The sequence below is a fragment of the Nansenia antarctica genome (genome assembly GCF_963989245.1).
Source record: "Nansenia antarctica genome assembly, chromosome: 7".
NCBI lineage: Eukaryota > Metazoa > Chordata > Actinopteri > Argentiniformes > Microstomatidae > Nansenia > Nansenia antarctica.
In genome coordinates this window covers 54,176,319-54,202,414 of record NC_137677.1, presented here as the reverse complement: position 1 = coordinate 54,202,414, position 26,096 = coordinate 54,176,319, and the positions used below count along the sequence as shown (strand labels likewise).

General features: G+C 43.9%; 2 protein-coding genes across 4 annotated transcripts in view; one reads left to right on the top strand and one right to left on the bottom strand.

Moving 5' to 3' along the window:
• The window catches only part of osbpl6 (oxysterol binding protein-like 6), a gene marked incomplete at its 5' end in the record, with an annotated part of 35,029 nt that extends 15,328 nt beyond the window's left edge, over positions 1-19,701 (top strand). Inside the window, 15 exons of one of the 3 annotated variants that reach the window (XM_080535618.1) lie at positions 164-256; positions 1,095-1,263; positions 1,440-1,570; positions 2,552-2,659; positions 3,153-3,284; positions 4,250-4,337; positions 4,788-5,041; positions 6,185-6,322; positions 8,268-8,331; positions 8,551-8,629; positions 9,269-9,413; positions 9,899-10,043; positions 10,303-10,429; positions 15,917-16,039; positions 16,659-19,701. In XM_080535618.1, coding sequence (XP_080391744.1) covers positions 164-256; positions 1,095-1,263; positions 1,440-1,570; positions 2,552-2,659; positions 3,153-3,284; positions 4,250-4,337; positions 4,788-5,041; positions 6,185-6,322; positions 8,268-8,331; positions 8,551-8,629; positions 9,269-9,413; positions 9,899-10,043; positions 10,303-10,429; positions 15,917-16,039; positions 16,659-16,767 — 1,905 coding nt within the window. In that variant the 3' untranslated portion in view covers positions 16,768-19,701. The remainder of the gene's footprint in view (positions 1-163; positions 257-1,094; positions 1,264-1,439; positions 1,571-2,551; positions 2,660-3,152; positions 3,285-4,249; positions 4,338-4,787; positions 5,042-6,184; positions 6,323-8,267; positions 8,332-8,550; positions 8,630-9,268; positions 9,414-9,898; positions 10,044-10,302; positions 10,430-15,916; positions 16,040-16,658) is intronic. The other 2 variants (XM_080535619.1, XM_080535620.1) reach the window with 2 other exon arrangements.
• Positions 19,702-20,124: 423 nt separating this feature from the next.
• Positions 20,125-25,419, bottom strand: prkra (protein kinase, interferon-inducible double stranded RNA dependent activator). The gene is made up of 8 exons (XM_080536158.1): positions 25,282-25,419; positions 24,835-25,019; positions 23,750-23,831; positions 23,528-23,603; positions 23,226-23,343; positions 23,036-23,130; positions 22,772-22,934; positions 20,125-21,753 (listed from the first exon to the last, which is right to left on the bottom strand). The coding sequence occupies exons 1-8, from the start codon at positions 25,341-25,343 to the stop codon at positions 21,596-21,598; spliced, it is 939 nt and encodes a 312-aa protein (XP_080392284.1). The 5' UTR covers positions 25,344-25,419; the 3' UTR covers positions 20,125-21,595.
• Positions 25,420-26,096: the final 677 nt, after the last annotated feature.

Sequence of the window (26,096 nt, the reverse complement as noted above, 5' to 3'; positions counted from 1 at the left end):
AATCATATATCAACTCAATTGTAAGAATGATGCCATCCATAGCTAACAATGACACTGTGTATTAACTGTCATAACTGCTGCTTTCTGTGTGATGATGCGACCCTTGTTGTGTTTGCTCTATTAACCCGCCTCTCACATATTCTCATCCGTGTTTGTAATGTAGACCAATTGTGTAGATATGTCAAAGAAAGACAAGCGCATGAACAGAAGATGGAGAACAAAAAGTGTCGGCAAAGATGCAAAATTGCAACTCCAGGTACTCTTCCTATTTCTTAGAATTGTAGTGTAACCCACACACCACACGTGCAGAATTTGGGAATTTCAGGTTTCATAACCTCAATACATAATACTCCAGACACATGCAATGTTCCTCTTTCCAACCACCTTTATTGTGTAGCAGAGCTATCTATAGTAGCACAGTGGTGCATGATGGCAGTTTGTTCTCGATGTAACCCTGTTGCTTTCTTGCTTACCGGCAGCAGTGGAGCAGTTATACAGTTATGGTCAACGCTTCTCTTTTTCAGGAAAAGGCGGAGTCATGCTATTAATTCACATAAATGAGCTTTCTTTAAACTGTCCCAATAATCCATGCCAGAGGACAGTTTAACGCCTTTTCCCCTCATGATACCAAATCCTTATCACTGTGGGGTGTTGTGTCAGATTGCGTAGCCCAGAATAAAGCGTTTCCTCAGCAGGCTGCCTCTGGGAGGAGAATACTGGTAGTGAATAGTGAGTCATCAGTCTGAGAGGAACAGGAAGGGGGGGAGTCTTGTCCTTTGTTGTTCTATTGAGAACAGAAGTATTTATGTATTTTTAGCCGAGGGATGTGAAAAAAACACTGGCCTTAATAGGCTTCTGAATATTTGGTTTTGACTATCATACAGCATGACCTAGTATCATACACTGGTTTACAGTATGCAAAGGGATGTGAGGTTCAATGCACCACGTGTACTATATATAGCTGACAGGAAGCACAAGCTGAAACCCAACCTCTTTCATCTATACAGTTCTTTCTGCTCATAGATCACAGTAATCCAGTACCACCGTAGCCTTCCAGGTGAATGTGTGTGTCTCCCCGCCCCCTCCTCCCCCAGGTCCCCCTCTCTGCCAGTCTGTCCCCTGTCCGTCTCCACTCCTCCAACCCCAACCTGTGTGCCGAGCTGGTGGACTACCAGGCCCCCGTGTCTCGCCTGGCTGACAGCGTAGAGTGTGCCAGTGATTACATCAAACTCCAAGAGGACTTCTGCACCATTGCTCAGAAGGGTAGGCGTCATACACTGGTTACACTTCACTGGTTAAGATTACAACGTTAACATTATTCCTAACTGTTAAGACTTGCCTTATATTATTATGTACCTGCAACGTTTAGGGGAAATGTCGCTAGTTAGTGATCAAGGCAGAGGGTGTGTTTGAAGTGGGTTTGTGGTCTCTCTCTCCAGTTCACTCTCAGCTGAAGTCTACATTCAACACGGTGGCCATAGAGAAGGAGAAGATCAAACAGGTTCTCACTGACCACGAGCAGTCAGGACAGTCTGTCCAGATCAACACCCTCAGGAGGTCTCTGTCACAGGTGAGACACGCATGATGTGTTCACTACTGTAACTAATCCCCTTCAGTTCACATGCACCCCCTCCTTTACAACAGTCGTTCTAAAGAGTGACAGTGGATTTTTTTTTGACAAAACAAACATCTTTATCTCCTCAAATACTCAGTGCAGTTGTTATAGAGCATATTCACTAGACTTATGATAAAGAGACTTATGAAAGAAAGGTATGGCTTTCATAATTTTGACAGAGTCAGAGTTCTCTGTTTCTTTTAGAATGTCTTTCATGTTGTCACAGAGTGAGACTAATGAACTATCTATGAAACACAGCAATCATTGCTGATTTATAGCAACTAGTTTCAATGCCATCTGAGAAATGAAATGAAATGAGAAAGAGGACAGCTCAGTTAACAAACCCAGTGTTATCTTTCTCTGCACAATTGGGAAGAATATTAATTCTGCTTCTCATTTCTGCAGGAAGTTCATTACCTCTGCTCCTCAGGGCTTCTGGTGGCCCGATGATTTAATTGGACAGGCTGACAGTTGACATAATTTTCCTTAAATGTGTCAACCGGTTTATCTCTGATTTGTTCTTAATTGGAGTCTTTCTTAATAGTGCGGGTCAAGGGTATATCAAGCCATGTGGGCGTGAGATAGTGTAGTCATGGTATGGCTACAGAGAGGATTTTGATGTCAACATGGCCTTTAGTTGAGCTAAGGGTAGTTAGGCCAGCTGCATCTCTCCTCGGGGTAACCTGTTTGGTGGGTTTGAGTGGGCGACTGTACAATCTACAGTGTCCGTATGGAACATTATATATATTGCGGTGACAGTTGTGTACTTGTGTAATTGAGCCTCCGATTTTTCTTTTTAAATCGTTGTAGAACTGAAGACTTAGAGTGTATAGATGTAGAGATAATGTTTATCCCCTCAATGCACCATTTCACATTGTATTTCATTCTGCACTCAACAGACCACTAATCTTTGGTCATTGTTGATCCCATTTTCAGGCCCTCTCCCAAAACGCGGAGCTTAAAACCCGACTGAGCCGCATCCACTCTGAGTCGGTCCTGAATGAGCAAGTGGTCAGTGTGAACATCATACCCAGTCCTGATGAGGTACTGTACTCCCTTCAACTGGATCAATCCACTATATGTGTTTGTAATCCCCAAAAGAACTGTGGCCTACTGGCAGGAAAGTTGCCATCGCAGTACTGAGTGTCTCTACGGCAGGAATACGAGCGTCCTTGTATGCTGCTTGTACAGTATTCTTCTGGACGTAGTGAACGGGGGATACATTGTGTGATGTCTGCTTACTGCATTTGTCAATTACATTATTGATTCCCGTCTGTAAAAGAATGATTGTCTTACCAGTACGGTATATCTTGGCAGTTGAGCTTAAATGATCATTCAAGTATGCTGACCCTGGCATGAAGGTAAATGGATAAATGACTCATCAGAAGACGATGTCGACCTCAGTCTATGATTCCAATCCCCACCGACTCCCTATAATACACTATGTTACAATGCGCAGTGCTGTCTCCTATCCCTGTCACCGGACACACCCTGAAATGAAGGTGTGCTGATGGGTTTTCTCTGTCTTTCCCTTCAGGCCAGTGAACAGACAGGGATCCCTCTGACTCAACAGACCTCCAACGAGAGCAGACTCTCCATGTCTGAGTCGGTGTCCGAGTTCTTCGACGCCCAGGAGGTGCTTCTGTCGGCCAGCTCCTCAGAGAATGAGGTGAGACCAATGGCAAGACATACATTGAAACATTAAGAGAAGAGGATGGCAATAGGACCACGGGGAGGAGATTGAATTGATGTAGTGCTGTTGGGGGAAGGGGAAAGGGGGGGGGGGTAAACTTGTCAAATTGCTGGGAGCTCAGATAAAGCATCGCTGATGGCAGAGTGGAGCTGGAGTTAGTCAGCGATTAATGAGAGTGTGTGAGGGACAGAGATAACACACAACGGAAACTCGAACAAAGCCAGACCAACTGGAGGGGCCTCTCTGTTCTAGCCTGATTCCTAATCCCCCAACTGGGGCCTAAACCACAGCGTTTCTCATGCCACTGTCCCCCCGTGACTACCAACTCCAGGTTTTTCAACGATAAGCCTTTCTTTATGGATTTGACACGGCTCATCCTCGAGACAGATCACTTCTGTCTTTCCCAAGCTCTTTTCATTCCCATGAATACTAAGCACCAGTAAGTATGGCCCCATAGGAGGCTATGAACTTGGCTGCTCCCCAGGTACACATACTGTATAGCCATGCTGAAAGATTACTCACCATCAGCACCTCGGGGCCAAGGGCTCTGGCTCAGGTGCCAGGCCCATTCAGACCGGCACCACACTTCCTGCTGGCCAAGAAAGCTCTTCCAGCAGGCGGATGTAATAGAGGCTATTACAGCCAGCAGCCACTATGCTGTTCTGGCACGGTCAATGGCTTCATTGTATGTTACTATATAAAGTCCACAGAAAATGCTGCAGTGTCTCATCTTGTGATTACTGCAGAGGGAGAGATAGCCAGCGCTGTGGCTGACTGCAGTTTGTTAGCCACTGGCAAACTGCAGTATGTGTGTGTGTGTGTGTGTGTGTGTGTGTGTGTGTGTGTGTGTGTGTGTGTGGGTGTGTGTGTGTGTGTGTGTGTGGAACACTGTACTGACTCACTGCCTCTTTTGTCCCCCCCCCCCCCCCCTCCCCCTTCAGGCCTCAGACGATGAGTCATACGTCAGTGATGTGAGTGATAACATTTCAGAGGACAACGCCAGCGTGACCGATAACATCTCAAGACAAAGTAGGCATTCCACCCTCCCCGGCTCCCAGTGCCTTCCATTAGAGCAGGGGGGGCTAATGTGATGTGAGGTGGTGACCCCTTCCCCTAAGAGGTTCCAGCCAACCCTGCCCTGGCCTGCCAGCGCCACCGCCTCCTCACCCTCCAAACCCCTTCACTACAAAGTTCATTTATCAGTGAGGCAGCCCTGACCTGGCAGGCCTCCTATGTGCCGAGAGCTGCACTCAGGCCTTATGAAAGCTATCACTGGATAGTGTAGGAGAGCCCTCGCTACATAGGTCTACTCTAGGGCCATCTATTACCTACATTTGTGTAATGAGTGAAAGTAATGCTCAGAGTGAAAGTAATGATGACGGCAGTGAAATGCAAGCAGTAGAGAACGGATGAATCCACGTCGTTCTTGACTCTGTCCTGAGCATGCTCTGTGACTGCAAATTCCTCTTCCCGTTTCAGTGGCGAACGGAGACCTGGCAGGAAGTGCCTTCCGTAACGGGCGGCGCACGTGTCTCCCCGCCCCCTCGCCGGACATCAGCAACATCAACCTGTGGAACATCCTGAGGAACAACATCGGAAAGGACCTGTCCAAGGTGTCCATGCCTGTGGAGCTCAACGAGCCCCTCAACACCCTGCAACACATGTGTGAGGAGCTGGAGTACACAGAGCTGCTGGACAAGGCTGCTGATACGGAGGACCCCTATGAACGCATGGTACAGCCCATACCCCCAGCACCCCCCCCCCCATGGAGATTTACAGTATGCTCGCCACTCTCTCCCAGTAGCTTTATGGCTACGGTTTGAAACGCCCCTAGTGTACCTCCTTTTTACTCTAACACTGCAAGGTTCAGTATAGCCTAATGGTACAGTAACTCCATGTGAGTATATAGCCCACAGGGTTGACACCATTGACAGAGAACACTGCTGTATCTCTGTGGTTGACGCATTCCAGTCGAGGACAGGAGAGATGTGCCATGTATCAGTGTCACATTAGAACCACATTAACCACATTTACACTAGCAGCCTCTCACAGTCTCACATCACCACCACCACTGTAGTGTATTGTATGAGTCCCAGCCCTGGCGGTGCTGACAGACATGTTAAATAGTCTCTCTCTGTGAGATGACATTGACGGTGACAAGCCAACGTAAACAGTCTGAACAACAACAGCCCTGGCCACTCACAGGGACGAGGCTGCCAGCTATCACACTCCCATGCAGCTGTCCACCTTGGTTCATCTCATCTTTGTCATTCTCCTTCTGTCAGGGTAACAGTGTGTGCATACTAATGTCAGACTTATGCTTCCAAAAAGCCTTTTATGATTATGTTATTATCTGGACGGTGTAAACAGATTATGTACTGGTGTGTAACTTGATGCTATCTTTGACATGTGACACAAAGATTATTAATCTTAGAGCCAAATACGGTTCATTGTTTGTTAAAGGGATGATTCAGGTTTTTCGATGTTAGACCTAATTTTCCATGAAAAAAGGGTCTGGGTGTGCCTGCAACACTCCAAGTAAGTGGACAATGAGGTCTAATATCAAATAACCTCAACTATACCTTTAAAAGTTATCAGCACGGTACTGGGCTCGAGGAGCCAGTCAGCCTAGTCTGCCTGGCGCCCTCCTCTGGGACTGCCGGCCACGGGGTCGTGCGGCGGATCCCATGCAATAGGCAGGGGATAATTGGATGCTAAGTTGGGTTAAATTGGCTACCAAATTGGGTGAAAAAGGGATAAAATCTGAAAAACAAATTTTAAATAAAAAAATAAAAGTTATCAGCAGATGTTGTTGACTTGAAGTGTTCATGTTTATAGTAAGGTTACTTGTTTGTGTTGGTTTTACTGTGCTGCAGGTCATAGTTGCTGCTTTCGTAATCTCAGGATATTCATCAACGTACTACAGAGCGGGAAGTAAGCCATTCAACCCTCTGCTTGGAGAGACATATGAATGTATCAGGGAAGACAAGGGCCTTTGTTTCTTCTCTGAACAGGTAGGAACAGTTGCTCTGGCCTACATGTATTAACCCATCTCTTCAGGCTACACCTTGACTGTCCCTCCTTAGACCTCGACATTCCCTCTACCCCCGTGTAGAGTTTCTCTACTGTTTAAAAAGAAAAAACGTAATTGTTCCTTCTTCTAGCATTATGACTTCCAATGGCCCCTGGCCCGAGCATACAGTAGATTGCTTTTTCTGCTATGACTGAGGGATAGATGATTCACTTACTTAGTCAAATGCATTTGTTGTAAGTCGCTTTGGATAAAGGCATCTGCTAAATCAAGCTCAACCTTAACAAGACTGAGCTACTCTTCGTCCCTGGGAAAGCCTGCCCTCTCCAAGACTTCTCCATCACAATGGAGAACTCTACAGTAACCCCCTCCCAGACAGCCAAGAACCTTGGAATGATCCTGGACAACCGCCTATCCTGTGCGGAGAACATCGCGACAGCACGCTCCTGCAGATTCTTCCTTACAACATCAGAAGGATACGACCATTCCTCACCAGAGAAGCAGCGCAACTCTTGACCCAATCACTGGTCATCTCCCGCCTTGACTACTGCAACGCACTCCTGGCCGGGCTCCCCGCCTCCGCCATCAGACCTCTGCAGCTCATCCAGAATGCTGCTGCCCGTCTGGTGTTCAATCTCCCCAAATGTTCTCCCCTCCTTCGCACCCTGCACTGGCTCCCAATAGCAGCTTGCATCAGATTCAAGACCCTGGTGCTTGCTTCCAGGCAGCAAAACGGACAGCCCCTGCCTACCTGCAGGCGATGGTCTCCCCCCAAACACCAGCCTGTTCACTCCACTCCTCCACCTTGTACTGTTTCTCCTGTGTCTTCTTCTATCACGATTACTGCCAATGGCCCCTGGCCTGAGCTAGATTACTCTTCCTGCTACGACTGGTGAATTGATGATTCACTTGCTTAGTCAAATGTCACTGTAAGTTTAACCCATTAAAAAAAAAATATTACTCAATTAATGTCCTTTAAAGGGATGGGGTCCTGGTTTGGCCCCGACCTTCGTGTAGTTTATTAACCCGGAGAGTGTATAGTTACATACTGTATGTTTCTTCCTTAGTGATGTTTTAGGCCCCATAGGCCTCCTTCATTGTGGAAATATTTCCAAAACATCATCCACTCCAACTCAGTCTCGGAAGACATTGTTTGCATTATTTTTCTGAAATGTCACTTTGCTACGCTGTAATAGACTTGAAGAAAATCCTTAAGTGAATTATACCATAGAAAAGTATAGTAAACTATGTAATGCAGACAGAGTTCATATGGGGATTCTGTCATAATATTTGGTAGTTTGACGTTTCTGCAAGGTGTGGACATATTTCCATAATGAATGGGGCCTAAAATATGACTTCAGTATCTAAGGGAGCAAAATATGTAACATGTAACATTTAAACAGGTCAGATGTACCTTCCTCTTTCATGCACTGACGTCTAAATGTATTTAACAGTACATGACCCCCAAGCTGTATCATGTTGCACAGTGCTGAGTGGAGTGATATTGAAAGGTCTCCATGCATTCAGTGTAGTTAAAGAGCCTATCACTGCAGTGTGCCTCTCTCTGCTCTGTGTGTGTGTGTGTGTGTGTGTGTGTGTGTGTGTGTGTGTGTGTGTGTGTGTGTGTGTGTGTGTGTTTGTCTGTGGGGGGGGGGGGGGTCACTGAAGGATATCATTCTGCCTCAGTCTCTCTTCATAATGGTGATCCTGTTAGTGTCAGTTCTCCACTCTTCTCCTTGAACCTCTGCACTTACCCTAAGTGCGGGTGTGTCAGTCCACATCAGCCATGATGACACAATGACACTCCATTTTTATCTCATGCCACATTTATAATAATAATGTTCTGATATTATTGAAAAAATGTCTGCAGTAGCCCTAATCTTCACCTAAAGCAGCATGTGTATCTTACTACATGTTCTCTCTTTAAGGTGAGCCACCATCCACCCATTTCAGCTTGTCACTGTGAATCCAAAAAGTTCACCTTCTGGCAAGGTAGGTCATCTGTTTAATTAACGTCTCAAAACACTTGTGCCTTTCTTTTAATCGAGAGTCGTGACAAGAGAAAATTCCCTGAGTTGACCAAAAAGATGTTTTACTATACAGAAAAACAGAAATCTAGACTTAGCTGTATGTAGATGTATCTATTCATGTGACATACAGTATCTGCAGTACATAGATTTTAAATGCCTTCTGCTTCCTGTTTCTCTCCAGATGTTAGATGGAAAAACAAGTTCTGGGGGAAATCGATGGAAATCCTGCCGATTGGGACGGTCAATGTCATGCTTCCAAGGTAATCCAGCGGTGTCCCTTCCCTGCCTTCTAGCCACACACACACTCATCCTACCTGCCTTGTTGGTGTCCTCTATAGATATCCCCACTGTCTCTCCCTGTTGGAGCTGCCGAGTTGGTTCAACAATAGTGGCCTCACCTATTTAGACCACACAGGCCCCTGTTGACATCCTCCTGCAACAGTCATCATTCCACACTGTGCTAGGGGGCTTCATGCTGGGCCCAGGGATAATTTGAGGAGCTACATCCTGTTGAAGTGTCCTTGACAGGGTTAGGGAGGATGGAGCTAGGCTGGGCACTATTTCTCACCCACCAAAAAAGTAAGTAGGGGCTCTATTTCTCAATGGGCTCTATTTGTGCTCAACGGGCTCTATTTGGGCTCAGTGGCCTCTATTTCTCGCCCTCTAAAAAATGAAGCAGGCATTGCGTTGTGTCTGCCATGACAAGAAATGAGATTGCACAGTTACCCACAATCCCCTACTGCTTTGTTTTTGATTCTTCTATGCTCTGTGTGATTATTTACCCCAGTAATCTCAACGATGCAAATGAAAATGATTATCATTGGCTGTATCATTGTACTACAGCCACCATGATGGAGTCTCATGCTGTTTGTTTTCCCAACTGTTATCTTAACATTCAGCTTTGGTGATCAATATGAATGGAACAAAGTCACAACCTGTGTGCACAACATCCTAAGCGGGAGGAGGTGGATTGAACACTATGGAGAGATCACCATTAGGAACACCAAAAGCAGTGCCTGTATCTGCAAACTCACCTTCGTCAAGGTAAAGCATTAGTAAACTCAGCTATGGACATTTCAGACCATCCCAAAGCAACTGTGTGCTAAAGTTTGTGCGGCATGTGTCACTAAATTAAGCTATTACTGCAGTTAATGGAATGATGGTGTTCTTGAAATATAAAGACATTTAAAGATGGGTTGGAGGATAAATTGATAGATAGATAGTTACTTATATATTTGCTAGGTAGCCTAGTTTAAAGAAAGTGAGTCTTATTAAGGTAGCGGATAATGTTTAAAGATGGTTTGGTTGGTTGGTTGGTTCTATGTATGATGAAGGTTAGATAGATGAGAGAAGGATAGAGAGATGGATAGAGAGATTGAGATTGCTTGGGTAGCTTGGGTCTACTGAGTGAAGCAGTAGTGACTGTTTATAGGTTGAATAGGTAACTATATTTGGACTTGAAGAAAACCTTCTAATAACATGAATGTCATGAGCACATTTTGATTGATTTTATCTCATGTTACTTTCAGGGAAACTACTGGAGTTCTAATGTGAATGAGGTTCAAGGTTTTGTCATGGACCAAGAGGGGAAAGTGGTACACCGGCTGTTTGGCAAATGGCATGAGGGCCTGTACTGTGGAGTTCCGCCTTCCGCAAAATGCATCTGGAGGCCGGGTGAGGATGTCAATCATCTATGTAGGGTGCTCCTAACAGTTCTGATTGGATTGTGAGGAGGACCAATGAAAGAGAAGAATATGGCTACTGAGCAACCTCTCTTAGAGGAGCAATTGTTAAGCATAATAATGACGTTTTTGATAGCCTGATATGAGGCCATGATGTCTTAACAAATTACATAGGTGTCAATAGTCCACACAATTGTGAAAAGACATTGAACTGATTCTTGATATCTGTAAATGTTCTGTCCCTCTGTCAGGGTCCATGCCTACCGACTATGAGCTGTATTACGGCTTCACCAGGTTTGCCATTGAGCTCAATGAGCTTTGCCCTGAGATGAAAGATATGCTACCCCTTACTGACGCACGATTCAGACCTGACCAAAGGTACAGACTCCCCTTACCCAACGACACAGAACAGCCAATAGAGAACTGAGACTTATGTAATACCCTGATAACTTGGAAATGCACTGTGTGCTGCTGCCCCTGTGTGCTACTGCTGCCCCCTGCAGAGAGAAAGTGGTAGCATTATCCTACACATTTGACTGCATGAACATGATGTGTGTTCTGTCTACTAACGCCGACAGAAAGGCTGGACTGAGGGACACGGATACCATTCAATTCGTTTTTCTTATTCTTTATGAAAATTGAATAGATTGTAAAACCTGCGAATGCAGACAACAAAAACATACATGAATACACAGCTCTGACACATTCAAAGACTAAAACAAAGCATATAAATGTTACACAAAGCACGCATCAAACACTAACCGTGGCATCCCTCGAGTCCTGGCATCACACAATGAACCCCTACGCACGGTCTCCCACTATTTAAGCACCTAATCACAGCCCCCAATATCCCTACGCATAACGGATCTATATAATCAAACAATTCCCACGCAGTTATGAGGCATAACTCAAAATAATGTTACTAATATCTAATAATCAATAATTAATAATAACTAAGAATTATTCAAATACCATTTAAAATAACATTTCACATTTGTCCTATTTTATAGGCTAAAATATGTACACTGAAACACCCCATCCTAACTGGACAGTACACCTCCCACCTAGCCGATCTAGCTACTAGTCTAGGGAGGCTACCAATGTCCCTTGTTCCTCAATGGGGAGGAGAACAACCATCCTCCTGACATCCCGGTGGAGGACGACCCCGGGCAGCTTGCCAGAGCCTTTCTTTTCTCTTGTTTTGGCTCCTCCTGGAGAGGCAGGGCCCTGGTGAGCGCTCCTGAGAAGGCCTTCCGTTTGAGCTTATTCACACTTTCTCGAGCATCAGCTGCCACTTCTGCCGCTGATTTCACGGGCCACTCCTCAAAAGGCTTCTCCAGGAATCCAGGTCCATTCTGCCACAGAGAATCTTCGCTCAGTTTTTCAGGAACTGCTCCTCTTGTGCTGATGTCGGCCCCATTGCACTCACCGGGGATCCACGACCACTCGGTTGGAGACCCTGTCTTCCCCGGGTCCCACGTTTCCTTGGCTGAGCTCCCGCCTCTTGCCTCTTGTTTCAGCTGATTTGGTAGCACCAGGGTTTTGGATGTCGCTCCAGGCCTCTCCCCTCCACAGGTTCTGGCGTCGTCCTTTCTCCTCCCACCTTGGCCAGACCGGACCCACGGCTTTAGAAAGAACCCTCCAGCGCTCAAGATCTCCTCCACTCCACTTGTGATGGTGTCGAGCATCTTCAGATCATCATGGGAAGTCAAGATGTCGTCGACGTAGCTGTCTTTCTCCAAGACACGATGCTCTTCCTCCCTTTCAATGAACTGAGGTAGCCCTGCTGTCTCCCTCATTGCTAGTTGAGCAATGCAACCAGCAGGACGGTCTCCAATGTTCTCCCTCGTGATGGCGTACTCCCCGATGTCCTCTTCAGGATCGTCTCTCCAAAGGACCCTGTGCAGGTGTATCTCTCGGTTCTTCAGCCACATAGAGTTGTACATTTTGGTGATGTCGTCCAGGGCCGCATGCTCCCCAGTCCGAAACCGCAGGAGCACAGCCCTGATGGGGTTCAACACGTCTGGCCCCTTTAACAGAAGGTCGTTCATGCTGACACCTTTGTATGATTGGCTACTGTTCCACACTAACCGGACCGGTGTTGTCACAGAATGGGGATTGGGTGCAACCAGGTGGCTCTCGCACCAAACCGGACCTTTCCACTCTTGAATCTTCTCTGGTGTGAGCCTCACTGCTGCGCCCCTCCTTACCATCTCGTGAACCTGCTCTCCGTAGGCAGTTCGCCACTCCGGCTGTTTCAGGAGGCGTTTCTCCGTTCTTAGGAATGTTGCCATCACAGCTCCTCTGTTGTTCGGTAGACTGGATGGATCCTCTGTCCAAGGGTAACTAGCATCCCAATGTGGAGCATCGCTGTGGTGATCGCTGGCGACATAGGACAGACCCTCCTTTATCCTCTCCAGCTCCTTTTCTTCCGCCAGGGTCATCTCTTTTTCACCCGGCTGGCACGCTCCACAACGACATCCCCCGCATTTGGGTTCACAGGCTTCCACAGGGTTCCACAGGCTTCCACAGGGTTCCAGGAGCTTCCCGGATTTTGCTTCAGTGCAGCTCGTAACTGCTGTCTTATTCGTGAAGGCTCTCCTGACTTTTCTCCCAATCTCTGGAGCGAGTTGGGACAAGACCTCTTCCTGTTCAACGGTCAAACTCCTTGCACGTTCACCGCCGCTACTTGGAGTTTCTCTCTTTTCCCCACCATCCTTCTTACTGTCTCTACTGGGGCAGAGAAGGTAATGGTGGTCTGACGACTCTCCTTCTTTGCAGCCTCTCTTGGTGCAGAGGAATTTAAGGTTACACTCTCCGTCAGCGCCATGTGATGAAAGGCACAGCCGGCAGGCTCTAGACTTCTTCACCGCGGCCTTTCTTGCTGCCAAGTCGAGGCCTCTGAACTTCTTACAGGTGAACAGCCTACTTCTGTGTTTATCTTCGCACAGAACACAATTGTCATCAGCGCTGCCTCTCTCAGTGGCTCTAGTGAAAGCAAACGTCTTCCCAGTATTCTTCTCTGGGATCTCCGTGATCTCCATCTGCTCCAACTGTTCGAGGATGCTTTCCTGCTTTTGTAGGAAGTCCAGGAAGGTGTCAAAGTATCTCTCCGGCTGGAAACCATTTCGGGGGTCTTGTTTGAAAGTAAGCCACTCTTTTTTCAAAGTGAGTGGCAGTTTGTTTTCAATGGCTCCAGTCACCAGAGGGTTTTTGATGGCTACTTCATTGTCAAGATCTTTAAGGTCTGCTAGAGCTTTCTCTGTGATTCGGATCAGATCAATCACCTTCCTGAATTGGTGCTCTTTGACTGGAGAAATCTTCTGCAGCTCTGCTACGATCAGGTTGGTGATTGCATTCTTGTTTCCGAAACTATTCTCTAGCACCCTGAAGACATCTTCGGCAGTATTGTGGCTCGCGAGCCTGAGATCCTTCACTATGGTCTCCTCTATACTTTCCAGAAGTTGAAACTTCTTGACTTCCGGAGACCCGGAGGGATCGCCTTGTTCCTGTAGGCTTTCCCAATCCTTCCTCCAGCGGTAGTATTCCCGAATGCTACCTCTAAACGTCGGGAGACTTGTAGGCTTCAGCCTCACTTTTGGAATGCCTCTCGTAGCTGCATTTCCACCCTGTGCGCCTGCTTGAGTCTCCTCCAACGCTTTTTGCTGGGCTTTAACAAGCTCTGCCCGTGCTTCAGTCTCCGCCTGTTGAGCCAGGATAAGCTGGGCGCGTCTGGCGCGTTCTTCCTCTTCAGCCCTCTGGCGCTTTCCTTCAGCTATTGTGCGGCGGGCGCGGTCTTCTTCCTCAGTTGCCTTTTGAGCTTTTCCTATCTCGGCGTCTCTATCTCGCCTGAGCTTGTTCTTTGAGGACATCAAATGATGCAGCCGTCCCTCCACGTCTTCTATAGCAGCGACAGGGGCCCAGTCTCTCCAGACAGAGAGCTCTCTCTCTGCTCCTGTAGTGAGCTCCTCTAAATGGTGCACTTGTCTCTCATGGCAGTCATGGTCTAGCTGGCCCAATGGGACCTCTTCTGTCTCTTCTTTAGCTCGTTCAGCCTCCCTGATCGCGAACAACACTCTTCTTTCACCGTATCTTGACCACAGATGGAGTTTTACGAGATCGCCAACCTTCGACAATTTAGTCATGCAGTCTTTGCTCACCTTCTCGATGTCTCTCATCTGTTGTTCCGATAGTTTGGTGGGGTCCTCTTCCGCTTCTGCAAGCAGACCCTCTTCATAGCTACTATTGGCTTCCAGGAGCTTCTCAGCTTCATTAGAGAAAGCCTGCCACTGGACCTTTAATTCGCTCTCGACCATGGAGGGTGTAACAAGGAGCATGAAGGCAGATTTTTGGTTAAAGTTGGATTTAGCTGAATTTCTCTCCTTTTTCAGTTGAGCTACGGACTGGTCCTCTTCAGCCATTTTCCTTCTCTTTTCACAGGCTATCAATGTTTAAATATTTATTCAAACTCTGCTGTTATTTTCTTTAACAGATTTAAGTCCCTTCAAACTGCTCACTTAGTATTTTTACTTTCGTTTTATTCAACTGTGACGTTTTACAGTCAAAACTGACATTTATTTACTGCCAGAATAAATGGGACTCTTAGTTTGAAACTCCGGATCTTCTGTGTATATTTACTTCCTTTATTTACTGACAGAATAAATGGGACTCTTATTTTGAAACTCCGGATCCTCTGTGTATATTTACTTCCTGGTTACTGCAAGAATAAATGGAACTCTTATTTTGAAACTCCGGATCTTCTCCCGTGAGCCTCTCGTGCTCGTCAGTGACGCACTAGTCTCCTCCTCCTCACACAGTTAGAATATCACTCCGCGAGTCCGCTTAGCCACTTTAGCCACTTTAGCCACTTTAGCCGACACGGTCAGTCCCACGTTAATCACTCTGGCTAGCAAGGCAAGTCTCTATACACATCCAGCAAGGCAAGTCTCTAAACATCCAGCTTGAACTAGTTCGCTGGTCAGTGCTGTTGCTTACCCGACCGCTTTCCTGGTCTTGCTGTCTCGCGCTGCCGACACTGTCACTTTTCCAGTAGGCTCTGCACAGACACGCTTCACAGACAGCACACCTGGCTAACTAGCTCCGGTTAATTGCAGCCACTTTTCCGAGTTCCCTCGACGCTTGTATTCGTCCCGCGGAGAACTCCTCTCTGAATGTGGCTGTCAATTTACTTCTCCACCACCTCGGGAATCTTTTCAAAGATATTTCTTTGATGCCCGGGCCGTAGGTTTTACAATTGTTCTGTCTACTAACGCCGACAGAAAGGCTGGACTGAGGGACACGGATACCATTCAATTCGTTTTTCTTATTCTTTATGAAAATTGAATAGATTGTAAAACCTGCGAATGCAGACAACAAAAACATACATGAATACACAGCTCTGACACATTCAAAGACTAAAACAAAGCATATAAATGTTACACAAAGCACGCATCAAACACTAACCGTGGCATCCCTCGAGTCCTGGCATCACACAATGAACCCCTACGCACGGTCTCCCACTATTTAAGCACCTAATCACAGCCCCCAATATCCCTACGCATAACGGATCTATATAATCAAACAATTCCCACGCAGTTATGAGGCATAACTCAAAATAATGTTACTAATATCTAATAATCAATAATTAATAATAACTAAGAATTATTCAAATACCATTTAAAATAACATTTCACATTTGTCCTATTTTATAGGCTAAAATATGTACACTGAAACACCCCATCCTAACTGGACAGTACAATGTGTGTACGATTTGTTTCATATTATTTTACTAACAAATGTTTTGATGAAATGTTTGTGTGTGTGGCAGTTTTTCAGTGTATTTTTGCAAATGTTACTCCACTTCAGGCATCTGGAGGAGGGGAATGTAGAGCTGGCAGCCTCAGAGAAGCAGCGCATCGAGGACCTGCAGCGGACCAGGAGGAAGTTGCAGGAGGAGGATGAGATCAAGCACCAGCCACGCTTCTTTAAGTAAGTACCCAGTATAGATCTAACGAGACAACCATACCCTAGGTCAATTCTAAGGGGAAATAGTAGTAGTAGTAGTAGTAGTAGTAGTAGTAGTAGGAGTAGTAGTAGTAGTAGTAGTAGTAGTAGTAGTAGTAGTATCAGGAGCAGTAGTAGTATCAGTAATATCAGGAGTAGTAATAGTGTAGTAGTAGTAGTAGTTGTAGTAGTAGTATCAGTAATATCAGGAGTAGTAGTGGTAGTAGTAGTAGTAGTAGTAGTAGTAGTAGTAGTAGCAGTAGTAGTAGTAGTAGTAGTAGTAGCAGTAGTAGTAGTAGTAGCAGTAGTAGTATCAGTAATATCAGGAGTAGTAATAGTGTAGTAGTAGTAGTAGTTGTAGTAGTAGTATCAGTAATATCAGGAGTAGTAGTGGTAGTAGTAGTAGTAGTAGTAGTAGTAGTAGTAGTAGTAGTAGTAGTAGTAGTAGTAGTAGTAGTTGTAGTAGTAGTAATATCAGGAGTAGTAGGTCAGGGATGTGTCTCCAAGACAGCTGGCTTTACTCATATAATATGAGTCATATGATTATACATTTATGACATTTAACTCTGCAGTTTTCATTGACTGCCTGTCTAATCTCTCTTAGGAAAGTTGTAGATGCCCATCAGCGGGAAAGGTGGGTCTCTAACAACACATACTGGGAGCTTCGCAAAAGCCCCGGCTTCATCAATATGGAAAACCCCATCCTATGGTAGCACATGGATTGCTACGCACACCATATCATCATTGCAGACAGAGAGGAATTAACCTATGCACAATAAGGTTTTAAAATGGACGTCTAAGTGACAAGACTATGGTGAGCATGGACACAAGGGACTGCAGAGCTGAAAGATGGCTTGGTGACCGATGGCCTGATTGGATACTGAGGCACCGTGGTCAGCCGTCCAAGCCTCCTCTCCTAGGATCACCTTCATTGTGCTTGCAGAGGCTGGGTTGTTAGGGCAACAATCTTACCATGTAGATCTATCCTAAGCCGTTTTGACTTCTGAGTACGTCCTTGCCTTAAAAAGTCGCCTATCCACACCACCCATTTGAAAGCTTTTAGTGATAGCCACTTGATTTCGGAGAGCAGTTTGGTTTAGACTAGTTCGAATTAGACCTTTGACCTTGTGTACCATTGCATGCTTAAAGTGCAGCTTTCATTGGCATAATGCTATATATTATATCAACATAATTTGTTGTAAAAAATAAAAGAAAAAGAGATATTTTTGTAAAATATCTTTAATTCATCTTAGAATTTACTGAAAGGTTATACTATAGTGTGAATGGGCAGATTGTTTTTATTTATTTTTTATTTTACCCTTTTACATGAGTTAAATCTGTATCATAGCTATATTCTCTCTTGGGACCCAAAATTGTTTAAAAAGTAAATTTTCTATTATTGGTATAGGTGAAAAACAATGCTGTATGCTGGAGCATTTCCCCAAAGACGACCCCACTAGAGCCATTCCTTTTGGCTGGAAGTTAGATCACCAGACATCGCCAGACAAGTCCAACAGCTGATACGTAAATACTGGTATGCAAACAACTTGGCTTTTGACCCTTCATGTGAAATACCCTCGTCACCACTATCATTATTACTACCGGTACATGTGTTGACAATACTGCTCCCCGTATGCTGGTCTCCCATAACATGTTATTTTGAGTGATTCCTCGTAAAACAATTTATTTGTATTGCTGAATCTCAGCCAACAGTGTAAATATAGGGACAATGTGTAGTCCCCCTAGTCCCCCTCATGATATGGAGACATTCCTCCCCAGAATGTTTGGCCCTGCACCCATTACCCTGCTGCCCAAAGTCTAATTTTAAACCATGTCACTTGTCTGCTCATTTGCCTCCATATATAGTGGGACAGCCAGCAGTCTCTCGTAAATGTGTATCCCCCTTATGTGGTTCTTGTTGTAGAGTGCTCTCATGCAATGTTCCTTGAGACCGTGGGACGAGCCCCTCTCTGAAATGTGAGACGTAGTGAAAGAGAAGTGAACCTGGTCTCTCTACTACTCTCCAGTGCAGATTGGAGGTCAGAGTGTCCTCTACCCTGAGCCACATGACCAACATGCTCACTACTACGCCTCCTTACGCAACTGGGGAATTATGAAACACTAGGGCCATCTACTGCCAGTTCCGTGAAAATGCATAACGTACTGTAAGTTCTTATGTGGAAACATTTTATTGTAGAAGAAAGCAAATGGCTGGAGTTTTTCAATCATCAACTTCTAATTTGTTTTTAAGAATGCTCATAATGTAAGTTTTAACATGGTAGAATGTTGATGTTGAAGCCAAAGACAAGCATCTATATTGTATTATATAATAACCACACAAGGTAAGGTAATTGAATGTTCTTCAACAAGTGTCCAATTCCGAGAGAGTATACAGCTATGATGTGGTCCATTAGCATTACACAGTAGCGATAGACTTTTTGAAGTCTAGATCATGACTGCGAACCTGCTAAGCATATCAGCTTTAATGTATGTATTTGATGTCCCCTCCCTCTGTCTCTCTATGTGTAAGTAAATACACAATGAGGTTCAGTGTGTTAAATAATCTTTAAAAAGGTATTACTTAAATACATTTGGAAGATAACATTCACCTTTCTTTTGCATGACTTTGTCAAGGATGAAGCAGGAATTTGAAACAAATTGGAAAGATGTTTTATATAAGTGAACAACTGTAAAGTATGTACATTTGTGAATGGTTTGTGAGGCAAAACTACATTTTGTGTAAACTATTCACACAGTACTTTAGGTTATAAAAACTCTGATATTCTTAGTTATTCAGAAACTGTCTGTCAATTTACTTATACAGTGTATGTTTCTAGGTTTCTCCTGTCTGTTCATATCCTCAGTTATAACTCCCTCAGCTCCCCCAGTTCCACTTGCTGTGCCTTAAGACATTTATTAACACGTCACACACAGTACTGATAACAAACCCCAGCTAAACAAGGATACAATATAAGATTAAATAAACCATATTCCCCATCGAGTAGTGTTTTCCCGGTTCTACTACATAATGGTGGTCAGCATATGACAGTTTCCTGCATTTTGTGAATGTGTCACATTTACCTGAGAATGTATTGACATCCGAAATCTTCTTTAGGCAGGGATTCATTACAAGATGATTCAAGCAGCTTATTGTTATTTACCCTCTTGATTGGACTGGTACTAAGATTTGCCCTACACTGACCATACATACTTACCATCCACTTCAACTCAAATCTTTGTTGTGAACAATATCAACGGTTTATTTACATTGTCATGGTCTGTCTTGACTGAAACGTTCAACCTTGTTCCAGAGACCTGTTCAAGTGAAAGAAAAAAATCTGAGACATCCTGTTGCTTTCTTGTTTCATCACAGTAGGACAGAGAGGCTGTTTAGACCTCCTGACTAGTTCATCGGTTATTAATATACCTGCATGTTTAAATGACAGCCTGCCAATGAATGTTGCAAATGCCTTTCAAAAGGTTTTGTTTTCTCAATTGGACTTATACTTTTTGTTTCAGCCTGACATGTACCACTACGCACTGTGTCAGCTGACTTCTATACATCCATTTCCTAATGGGTACCTTCTAAAGTGCAATTGTATAAGTACATATCTTTCCATGAACACTGTACACTGCTGCTACATAGTGCTTGTTCTAATAAAAACATAAAATCATGTGTGGAACGAGTCTGATTCCACAAAATAGTCTGATGCAGTGTGCCAATCCAGTCAGGTGTTCAGATGCTAATGGTAAGTCTATCTCAACCTATATTGTACCTTCTTTCTAACCAAACTAAAAGTCTAGATAGTCTCTCACCTAAAAGAATGTGACAGACTAATGTCCCACAGAGCAGACAGGGCTGAGCTACAAGTAAACAGCTTTTTTCCCAGTGAACACATGTTATTATCTATTACTCCTGCTCAGTAGATGGTAGAAATGCAGTTTGTGCCTACTTTTGCCAATAAATTATATTGTCCGTTTTTCTCGGTTACTTATCCTTGAATTCTAAATTATTCAATCTCCAATCTATGACGGTTTAAGAAGGGAGACCTTGGAATGAGGCCATTAACCAGTAGATTTATTAGACATGTATGTCCCACACATCACATTTAATCTTTTGTAGTAACATGACTAGGCACACAGCAAATAATGGGGATGAAATCATCAAAACATCAAGTAGACAGAACATCTACATTTGGAGTCAAATAAAAATCATGACTTACATAACACCTTGTGAAAGGAAAACTGAATTAAACTGTCCAATCTATGCTTCATGAAAGAAAAAGCAACAAGTCACTTATTCTGCTGGTCAAAGACAAATGGGCCCATGTATACAAGTCAAACATTTGGGTAATGGTGAAATCATCTGTTGTACAAATCATTCCAGTAGGCCTATTATTTCAGATCACTTCAGGGTAAAGCCCAACACAAACTCAAAATCAAAGCTTTCTATTATACATGGTGGCACAACATAACTTTTAAACATTAACTTATGTCAAATATGTCAAATGCTTTTATGAATGAATGAATGGTCTTTATTGTCATTGCTACAGTACAGGTACCAAACAACAACGAAATTTAGGAGGGGTGGCTCCCCTGGTGTTTTAGAACCTAGATATTGACCATGCCATATCAATGTGAGCACAAATCAACCTAAATGTAAAAAAATTTTAATTGAGCAGTCTTGTTTGTGAATTACAGTAGTATATTACTGTGGAGAAATGCTCTCTTTACAAAAAGCTACTCATGGTATTGTTCAAGGTAACACGTAATCCCTCTTTATCACAGAATAAAACAGCATAGTTCAAACAAACGTACAGTAACTGCAAAAAAACTGCTCTAAAATCCAACTGAACGTTAGAATGGCCTGTATGCTATGCTAACTGGTAAATAGGGGGGATTATTGCTGTAGCACAAATTGTACTTAAATCTTGAATCTACATTGAAATATGATAACCAAGAAAATAAAGCACAAACATAGTTCCAAGTACATCAAAGCGAACACAAATGTGAAATTCATTTTGTATACAATGTGTGTTCCTACTTCATTTATCCAAGCAGCCCATTTTACATCTGCTTCATCATTTCATCAACTTCCCACTGAGAAAATTAGGGTCTTACTTACAGTAAGAGTATATTAAATATATTTGTTTAAATTCTCATACTGTCTACATGAGTAGAGAGCAACAATTTATTTTCCTCTCCTTTGTTCGTGCAAACACTGTTAAAAATGTATCCTCTGATACAAGACTGCAGTGGTCAAACAAACTACAAAATAGCAACAAAACACCGTAGGAGCCATGATGAATGTCGGTGACTTGTCATTGTTGTAAAAAAAAACAGTTGATTTGTCTGAATGGCCTTCCTATTTATACTGCCACCATCATCTACCACTTCTACGTGGTGTGAGCTCTACAGTAAAAAAACAAACAAACAAATAAACTAGAGAGAACATACATATTTCATAGGTTATCAAATGGGTTTTTCCTCAGTTCCATAAATTACATCGCAGGTGAAACAGCTGTGCTGGTTTGTGGAGGTTTATTTGATGGAGGCCATGATCTTGATGTACTGAAGTGCGCTGTGTGCAGCGTCATTGTGTGCGTTGCCACAGGAAATGCCCGTGCCATGGCAGACGGTGACAGGGGAGGTGGACAGCTCTGCCAGGCACTGGTACTGGCCGTTCACTGTCAGCTCATCTGCAGGGCAAAACACATACATTTACACACTGTACCTGGGACAGTACAAGACGTCAGGGGGTTATTTCATCAACATCACAAGGAAAATCCAGGCTTATTTGGATAAATCTCACAAGATTTATCAAAAACATCCAGCCTTATTTTCTCTCTATAAGTCTTGTGGTCTCTCTTGTGGGAGAGATTTTCTCTCCATGAGACTATAGACCATAAGACTACATCTGAACCAGGATAACAATAAGACACTAAGGGCCGGTTTCAGAGACAAGGCTTAAGCCTAGTGCTGGACTAAATCACACTTTCAATGTAAAATCTCCATTGAAGATATTTTTTAGTCTAGGATTAGGCTTAAGCCTTGTCTGTGAAACCGGCCCTAAGACTTGTTATGAGTCCAGTGGGGTTTGTTTCGATTGAGAATAACAAACATAGACAGTAGAGATTAACAAGTAGGATGGGTGAGAGGAGGGATGACATGCAGGATAGGCTGATGGCCGGAATCAAACCGGGTACCCCTGCAATTACATGGTTGATGCCTTAGTGTGCTACTCCACTTAGCTCCCCTGAGAATAACAAATATCTTAACATAACATTTAGCAAAACAAACCGAACTCAGTCCCCCTGAGGAGGTGGTCTCAGTGCAAACATATCGAGAGGAATTACCGGGATTTCTTAACGTGTCTGATCAGACTTGAAAACACTAATGGTAAATTCATGGTCAACATAAGGGAAGGATGATCAAATAGGGTGGGATCCTAGCTGAAGATCTGCGCACGTCAAAGTTATGATGTTGGAGTTATGTACTCAGATCTCGAGTTAGGATTCCACCCACAATAAAGAAAAGCATTCACACTAAACTGCTGCTCCCAAGTGCTATAGTTATTCCAACACAAAACGTTTCGGCCAACAAGTAGCCTTCGTCATGATTTGATCACTCCTGTTGGGCTCATCACAGGTAGATAAGTGAAGCTGCACATATCAAGGATGCACGTATCTATTTTTCATTGCTTAAGGATAATCTTACCAATGTCAAAGTACGTGACCTCAAAGCCTTGCTCCTTGGACAGCTCCAACATCATCTGAATGTAATCTGTGTTGGGAATGCTGAGGGGGTTCCTTCTTAGTAGCGTTATCTTCTCTGCAGGCGAGTTCCGCAAGTTCTCCAATCGGACACTGGGCTTTGGTGACTGAAATCAGTTGATCAAGGGACATACATTACATTCATGGTAATATGTTGCAGCTTTATTTTGTAGTGAAATAGCAAAGGCAGAAACATAATTATACATACCCATGTGATTTCAGGACAACCTGACAGATTTTGAAGTTTTGACACCATCTTCTCTGCAGCTGCCTTTTTGGCCACCTTTTTGGAATTTCCCATTGCTGTTGGATACATGTGGATGACATGTAAAAATGGGTGACTAAACTACCTTGCTAAGCACAGGAAATGTTAAAATCAATCCCTCAATCTACCACACCTGTCTCTGTTAGCGACTCCAATCTACACGTAACTGTGAACTCTCTCTTGTGAGATGGGCCCGCTTCCATGAGGACAGTGTATTCAGGGAGGCGCCATCCCCTCTGCAGTGCCAGCTCCTTTATTCACAAATCCACAGGAAACGTAACTCAGACATGATAGTACGTCATCACCTGTAAAGCCTTATGTACTCAATGTCAACATGTGTTACTGTGTTCAAATGGCTGGACTAAAAGCTGTCTTATAGAATGGTCGCTCCACACATAAAAAGGTCCTTTGAGGATAATAACTAGTCCAAGTCACCTGCAGTATGCCTACTGAGTTGGGCTGGTCGTTAGGCTCTGGAGTCACGCCGTTGCTCTCAGGCTTTATGTGAAGGCTGTAGAGGGAAAAGCTCATTAGGGAGTTCATGGAGTGTTGTAGTAGGCGCTTCAGAAATGTAAAAAATGACCATGCAAGATGTATGTGTGTGTGTGTGTGTGTGTGTGTGTGTGTGTGTGTGTGTGTGTGTGTATAACAACTCACGGTGTCCCCGTCTCTATTTGCAGGATGTTCAGGGCAGACTCAGCAGCCTGGTGTTTGGCAGCTTTTTTACTAGATCCTTGACCTGTGTTCCAACACACAGTAAAATCATGGAAAAGTTGATGTATCCACAAATTCAAGCTTATTTTCAATTAAATAAGCTAGCAACATAGTCTCAACATGCATATAGAGCTGGCCACTCTAATACAGATGACTGGTGACTGGCTTAGAGCTATAGACAACTCTGTGCTGGTGGGAGCTGTGTTGCTAGATTTCAGTGCTGCATTTGATGTGCTTGACCATTCTCTCTTGATGGAGAAACTTAAATGTTATGGGTTACACTCCTCTGCATTAATGTGGATGCATAGTTACCTGTTCTCCAGATCACAGCAGGTGTATCTAAATTGTAGTCTGTCAAATAGCAGAGGTCTAGCCTGTGGTGTTTCACAGGGAAGTTGCCTGGGACCTTTGCACCTCTCAGTATTTACTAATGATCTAGCTTGGGCTACCGAGCGCGCCAAAATAGTTCTTTATGCTGATGATTCTACATTGTATTATGCTGCACCATCACGCACACGACTTAATGACGTTTTGAGCGGGGAACTAAAAGTTGTGCATGACTGGATAGTAGGTATTAGGTAATAGACTTGTCTTTAACATTGAACTAAAAGCATTGTGTTGGGGAACAAGGCACAGGTGATCAACAAACCCAAACCTGGATTTAAAGTGATGTCATTCAACAAGTTGAAAGTACTAAGCTCCTTGGAGTGATCATGCATGATTGAATTGTTCAGATGTTTAATCTTCTGTATTTGCAATTCAGGGTTCTTTTATCTGTGATTATTTGTGTATGTGTTTTCAGATTTTTATCTTCTGTATTTGCAATTCATGGTTCTTTTATCTGTGATTATTTCTGATATGTGTTTTTAAGTGGACCCCAGGAAGACTTAGGTTGCTATGGCACCAGCTAATGGGGGATCTGTAATCAAAAATCAAATCAAAACACACATTTCATACTCATAGCAGCACTAATGACTACACACCAATAAGGCAAAAACGTGGGACAACAATCATGTCATCTGACTCACCCGTGCAGGAGACCTCCCCGAGGGTCACATTGAAGATGAAGCTGGGCTGGTGAGCCTCTCCCTCAGCCTTCTCCATCACGTACACGGGCAGGTTCCCCACCTTGGTGCCGTACTCGTGAAGGATCTGTATGGGTGTCTTACCAGGGACAGTTGTCTGGTGTTGTTGCTGCTGCTGGATATTCAAGCTGTTTTAAGAAAGCTATCAGTTAGTATACTAGTGTAAAAAAAACGGATTGAAGTGTTTTATTGAAGCTTATGTTAACAGAGTGGAACCCTATTTAGTTGCGGCAATAACATACTGATCTGTTCAATGGGCCACAAACAAGAGATATAACTGGCAACATCATTACAATGGCTAACAACTGTGGGTAGCTATGATGGAAACAATGTGTGTTGGGCTAACGTGAGCTAGCTACTAGCTACCATAGTACAGGGATGTAGACAGACCTCGTGTTGTTGTTGAGCCCAGTGGTCCTTAATGTTGTTGTTTGATATCCGTCTTGAGACATGGCTTACACGATAGTACTATGTTAGGCAGTATATTATTATTGAACAAGATATTATTGGGTTGCTGCACCGGCAAATCGAACAGGGGGGAGTTGCCGATTTTACGTGACAACTCATCAACATCCAGGTTCACGGGGTTAACAGGACTATTCTCCTTCCGCAGGTTGTATGTCAGGTCATGGGTGTTATACTGCCATCTGCTGGCTAGTTGTATGTCAGGTCATGGGTGTTATACTGCCATCTGCTGGCTAGTTGCACACTGCGTCATAAAGACATAAAGGGACCAAGTCATTTGATCGAACAAGACAAGAGGCATTTAAGTGCTCATAATCCTTTGCGCTACGTCGCACATTCCTATTGGATGCCGGCTGCCGTCGTCACAGTATTTTATCACCCAAAAAATATTCCATATTCTATTATGAGCTCCAGTGTCCAATGTCAACTGGATGGAATATGCCTGACAATTTGAACAATTTTATAACATTTGGGGTAAAATATGAAGTTTGAGGCTTTATGTTTGTCCCTGACTGTTGTTACAGTGATGTGCTTGTGGTCTTGTTTATGCCAATAAAGGTTAGTTTAATTTATTTGATGAATACTGATACAGAGATATGTCTTTCTGATAGACTCTAGATTTTGGCAATTCTAATGGATTACTATGGATTTGTGAAAACCTAGAATACAGGCATATACATAATAGCATATACAACAGAGATCCAATTGCACTTGCACTCCTCAACCCACCAGTGTGGCAC